Source organism: Vipera berus (assembly GCF_964194415.1).
Source record: "Vipera berus genome assembly, chromosome: 5".
Taxonomy (NCBI): Eukaryota; Metazoa; Chordata; class Lepidosauria; order Squamata; family Viperidae; genus Vipera; species Vipera berus.
The window spans coordinates 26,372,169-26,377,602 of NC_138207.1; the positions used below are offsets into that span (position 1 = coordinate 26,372,169).

Below are 5,434 nucleotides of genomic sequence, written 5' to 3' on the forward strand. Positions count from 1 at the left end.
AAGATTCAAAGAGTTAAAAATTTTAGGATAGCTACTTCTACCAAAGGAAAAGAGCAGTTCTTGAAATGGCATATCACTGAACTGAAGAAATCTCATTTTCAACAAGATTTATTTAAGAAAATATAAAACAAGTGTATAAATACAAATATGCAAACTATAAATAAAGTATCCCATTTTCACATTTAGAAGAGTGAAAAGTCATAGGCTCAAGGTAAAGTAACAAACACTGGCAACAAAAAGTGGTGGCAAGAACCCCAAATTGTGTTAAAATTATGAAACAGTGATTTGCTTAACATCAAAAGATTACAGTAATGACATTTCTGGAACATGCTTGTAAAGTGTCACTGAATCTGTGCAACACAGAAAAATCCTTCTTTTTAGTAATTGCTTGTCTGATCCTCAAAAAAATACTCAGGAGGTCTGCTGATTGAGTGGAATATGATGAATATTATTTAGATAACTGGTTCTAATTTATTTAGAGTTTTAAAGGCTAAATTAGTGCACAGTAGAGTCAACATCCTGATTTTTTTTCTATCAATGTTCTAAATTCAATTGGATGAAAGAGAAATTGTTTTAATTCTCTCTCTTTTTGAAGAATTGAAGAATTGCTCCCAAAGTATAATATTCTTGTATTTATAATTTAAAATACTTGAAATGGGTATCCTGGTTTTCATCATACAAACCTCTCTTTAGCAATCAGCAATCTCCCACTTATGGTTCTGTTAAATCCCAACCTAAAACATCTTATGAGAACTTAGCCAGTTGGGATATTTTAGTAGCTGGGCTGATGTTCCTTGAGAAGTTATTGGATTAGTTCATTCTCCAATGCAGGAATTCAGAGAAATTGCCCACCCAATCTCCTTGGGTAAGGAATTTTTTAAATGCCACCATTCTAGTTAACTCTGGAAGTCATATTATGCACAAGTTTAACTTTCTTTTCAGAGACAGCCCACATGCAATACAACATACCACAATAGTCCAGCTTGAATGGAATTCAATGCATGTGATTCTGAAAAAGCAAGTTGCTGATGCATCACACAAAACTGATGAAAGTCACTTTAAGCTTCAGATACTGTTTGGGTTTTTATCCACCTAACAAGATCCAAACATGCACCATAGTTCTTCAAGTTTGGATGAAATGTTTGAAGAAAACAACAGGATTTGATGTCCACATTTAGCATCTACTTGAGTGCAAGTTCTTGGACAATTGTCAAATTCTTAGTAAAAATTGTATCTTGTATCCCGTAAACTAGCAGTTTGACTTGTTCCATATCTGTCCAAAGGTTTCACTGAAACTTCATTTATAGCAAGGTAGAATTCTTTTTAAGAAATACCTTACACTGATCACGAGCGTCTCCCTGAAGTTATCTCCCATTAAGAAATAAAAGATGGGATTAATTACACTGTTCAAGAAGGCAATAGGCCTTGTTATCGTGTAAGCAGCTTTAATCAGGTCGTCTGTGCGTTTGGAAGGCTTCCAGAATGATGCTCGAGAGGCAATTCGAACATTGCGCATGATGTGATAGGGAGCAAAGAGAAGTGAAAAGGTACTCACTGCTATAATGATTAGCATGAGAGGCTTCTCCAGGGGCAGAGCAGTGGTGAACTGCAAACTGTGGTTTATAAGGACAGCGCGAGTCTTTATGTAAAAAGTCCACATGATGCACAATGGGATTATAAACCCAGTGACTGTCAAGATCAGGCTGTAGATCAGGCTGGGGAGGGCATCTCCTGAACTTGCATAATCTAAACAATGGCTACCATTGCTGTTATTCTGAGAGGTGGTGAAGTAGTATATAGGAGACAGTTCCAATATAACCCAAATCCATATGGCTACTGAGAAAACAATAGCCGTGGTCTTCTTCTGCAGAAAGTGATTTTTGAAGGGATACTTTATGAGCAGATACCTGTCAATACTTATAGCGGTCAGGAAAAGGATGCTTGTGTACAAATTAAAGAACAGGATAATTCTGTTAAATTTGCACCACATGTTGTCATCTGTTCCTTTGGAATAACTTGACACTAGCCATGGGAGCGTGCAAAGGAAAGATAAATCTGACAGGGTTAAGTTGATCAGGTAGATGTTGCTACTTTTCCAGGTCTTCCAGTAGAAAAGTGAACCCAAACCAACAACAACATTTCCAGAGAAACCAAAGATGAATTCAAGAGAGTACAGGGTGGTAAGGTAATATTTTTCCAGCTGATCAGATGGTGTCATGCGTTCTCTGGTGCCATTTGTGTCCTGAAAACATAAAACTGGTGTAAATAATGATTTTTTTTTGAAAAAGTATTTAATTTATTGTTTTGTCTTGTGAACAGTTGATCTCTAGGTAGTCTTTACTTACGTTTAAAGCAATATTCATTGCAAGACTGTTCTCAAGGGAAAGAAGATCCTTCTGATTCTCTTATTTGGTTTCATAGCATGAATATATAGAACTCTGTTTGTTGCCACCTAGTGGTCATTCAGAACTTTTCATCTATATATTGTAGCTTCTCAGGATCTTTTTTTAAAAATTTCCCACAACATATTTGTAAACAGATAATTTTTTTAAATGAAAGTTATGGGAGGGAAATCTTTGCATATGCCTAAAACCAGAGCCAATAAATGTAGTGACTGAGAACAAATATTTATGATTTGCTATTACCTGATTTTCTGCTGAATTAAAAGACTGCTTGGAATTTGCAGCTTGAACCTCTGGTGGGAAAAATTCACAACTAAAGCAATGTTTTAAGGAAGGATGCAATATAATACCACCATATTATCAGACTGTACCAATTAAATTTTGAGACTAAATACAAAGGCAGCCCACGATGCTACCATGGGGTGACATGATAGGAGTGTTCCAATATCTAAGGGGCTGCCATAAAGAAGATAGAGTCAACCTATTTTTCAAAGCACCTGACAGCAGGATAAGAAGCAATGAATGGAAAGTAATCAAGGAGAGAAGCAACCTAGAACTAAGAAGACATTTCATGACAGAACAATTAATCAGTGGAATGACTTGCCTCCAGAAGTTGTGAGTGCTCCAAAACTGGAAGATTTTAAGAAGAGATTGGACAACTATTTGTCTGAAATGGTATAGGGTTTCCTGCCTGAGCAGGGGTTTGGACTAGAAGACCTATAAGGTTCCTTCCAACTCTGTTATTCTGTTATAGGATACTACACAGTAATTCTGTGGATTACCTGTACATGCACCCCAACCTTTAAGGTTATTTCCTTCCAAGATAAAACATGTCTCAGCTGAAACTGATATTAAGAGATATTGCGGGTTTCCTGAGCCAATGCAAATTGAGATAGTCCTTCAAACTTCAGATTTACTATAAAAGAATGAACAGTACCTTTCTATCTACTTCCTATCTGCTATCTCTCCAAAATTGTAATTATTCACAGTAGTTGTATCTATCCTTCAGGGATTGAGTTTAAATTCCTCATCCAACCCACTGCCAACAACAGCAGGTGTTTGGAAAGAACTGGATTTTGCAGTTATTCCAGAAGATACCATGATACATGGTATCGAAAGCCAATAATTCAATAAGAGCTAACAGAATCATCTGCCCTCAAGGGACCCTCAAGATCATCTCTCCGGCATTCTTAACCCTGGGCTCTGCGATAAAGTCAATTGAAATTGTGTCAGGATAATTTGTCTACCGGTCAGATGCAGAGGAGCTCCTTTGAACTCCATCAGACTTGAATCAACTCTCTTTAGTGTTTGGTTTCAGTCAGAATTAATGCAGCTAATTCAGTCTAAATTTAACTCAAGACCAAGGAAAAATATCAAACTGTCAATTCTGAGATAATTAAGAACAAGTTGATAACTGAAAGCCAGCATACACAATGCTTTATTTTTGAAAATTACATGAGTTTTCTTAAAGAAGGCAATTCCAGAAAAGACATGGATTAAATTCATATGTATGTGTGTGTGTTTAAATTAGGGATATATTGATAAAGTTTCAATATAGAACTATACAATAATTTCATTAATAAAACAATTTCAAACTGCATAATAATTATGACTGAAGAAGCAGACTTTAGTAGCAATACTAAAAGCAAAACTATGATTTTTTAAAAAAAATTGTTTACACAGTTGTTTAACATTCAGGATAAAAATGTTGTCTTTAGCTGATACCATTAATTCAAGAATATTTGCATTCCTATCTAATCACAGTTATAAATACAAAGCATTGAAAACTTCTCATAATATTCCAGATAATAAACTATCTAATAATTCGATTTGATTCTATTTCCTTTAAGGCAACTTACCATTCTGTAGAATGGGTATTGTTCTTACAAGATATGTCTTGACCATGTTCTGAGGGATGAGCCAGGATATAATGAAAACAGCCCAAGAGAAGACACTCTGCCTGATTTGCATACTGGATTGAAAGTGGTTAATGATTCAGTTGTTACTGGAAGTTTATTGGCCGGAGCTTGGTAGGCAGAGCCACTGTAGCAGAAGTATTGCATAACCCATTCTGAGAACACTGAAATAATAAAATAATTATTTGCCTTCTGTGAGCCACTAGAATCTAGTCAAGTGTCCCATAGTTAAAGGGACAAATCCATTTATAAAGTTCTGCTTGAGCTGATTACACAAAAAAAGGTTTTCAATTACCAGAGAATATAAGAACTTTTTTTAAAAAAATCTTGTTTTTTTTATCAAACATTGTGCAATTAGAGTAAGAATTATTTATGTCACTGAGTCATAGAAGGAGATGCCAGGATACCTAAAGCTAACTACCACTTCCTTATTTATTTTAGCAAACCTTTAGAAATTACCACACCTTATATTCCTCTATTTAATCAACTTAAGTTGATTGCTAGCATGAAATCCGAGATATCTCAATAAGTTAAAATTTGAAAAATTATAGTTCAGATTCCATCATGAGTCATCTGTATATTGAACTGGATGTTTATATTTGTATGAAAAATGCTTGCCAAATCACCCTGACAATGTCTTCATTTGTTCAACCTCATAGTGTCCTCTAACACGGCAAGCTTGAAAGGTGGCTATTTTTTTTGGCAAGAAACTATACCTTCTCCGTTCAGCCATTGGTTCATAATGAAAGTATGTTTTCCCGTACTTTAATCTCATGAATACTGAGATTTTATCTATACCCAGATGCAGTTTTAGAACCTAGCACATAGTTACACAAGATAATCTGGTTGTCCCTAATCTTGTGCCTTCCAGACTACAGCTTCCAGTTTTCTTTGCCATTTGGCTTAGAATTTGGGAATTGAAGTCACATCACACCCGGAAAGCATCAGCTTATGGAAAGCTAGGTTAGTGTTAGTGTTGTTCACACTTGGCAACTTTAAGATGTGTGAACTTCAACTCTCAGAATTCCCCAGCAGCACACTGCAAACCAGCAGTCTGCTTTTAAAAATTACATAATTTTACTAATATAATTTTGAGAGCCTGTAGATAACATCAAA

At 35.4% G+C, this 5,434-nt stretch overlaps 1 protein-coding gene across 3 annotated transcripts; it reads right to left on the reverse strand.

The window, feature by feature from the left end:
- Positions 1 to 324: 324 nt before the first annotated feature.
- On the reverse strand, positions 325 to 4,508 carry SUCNR1 (succinate receptor 1). 3 transcript variants are annotated; one of them, XM_081328809.1, is made up of 3 exons: positions 4,262 to 4,314; positions 2,346 to 2,501; positions 325 to 2,242 (listed from the first exon to the last, which is right to left on the reverse strand). In XM_081328809.1, the coding sequence occupies exons 2-3, from the start codon at positions 2,361 to 2,363 to the stop codon at positions 1,298 to 1,300; spliced, it is 963 nt and encodes a 320-aa protein (XP_081184935.1). In that variant the 5' UTR covers positions 2,364 to 2,501; positions 4,262 to 4,314; the 3' UTR covers positions 325 to 1,297. The 3 variants fall into 3 exon arrangements, with proteins under 3 accessions (XP_081184935.1, XP_081184934.1, XP_081184936.1); XM_081328808.1 differs by lacking the exon at positions 2,346 to 2,501 and having other exon boundaries at positions 4,290 to 4,508; XM_081328810.1 differs by lacking the exon at positions 2,346 to 2,501 and having other exon boundaries at positions 4,262 to 4,425.
- Between the last annotated feature and the right edge of the window lie 926 nt (positions 4,509 to 5,434).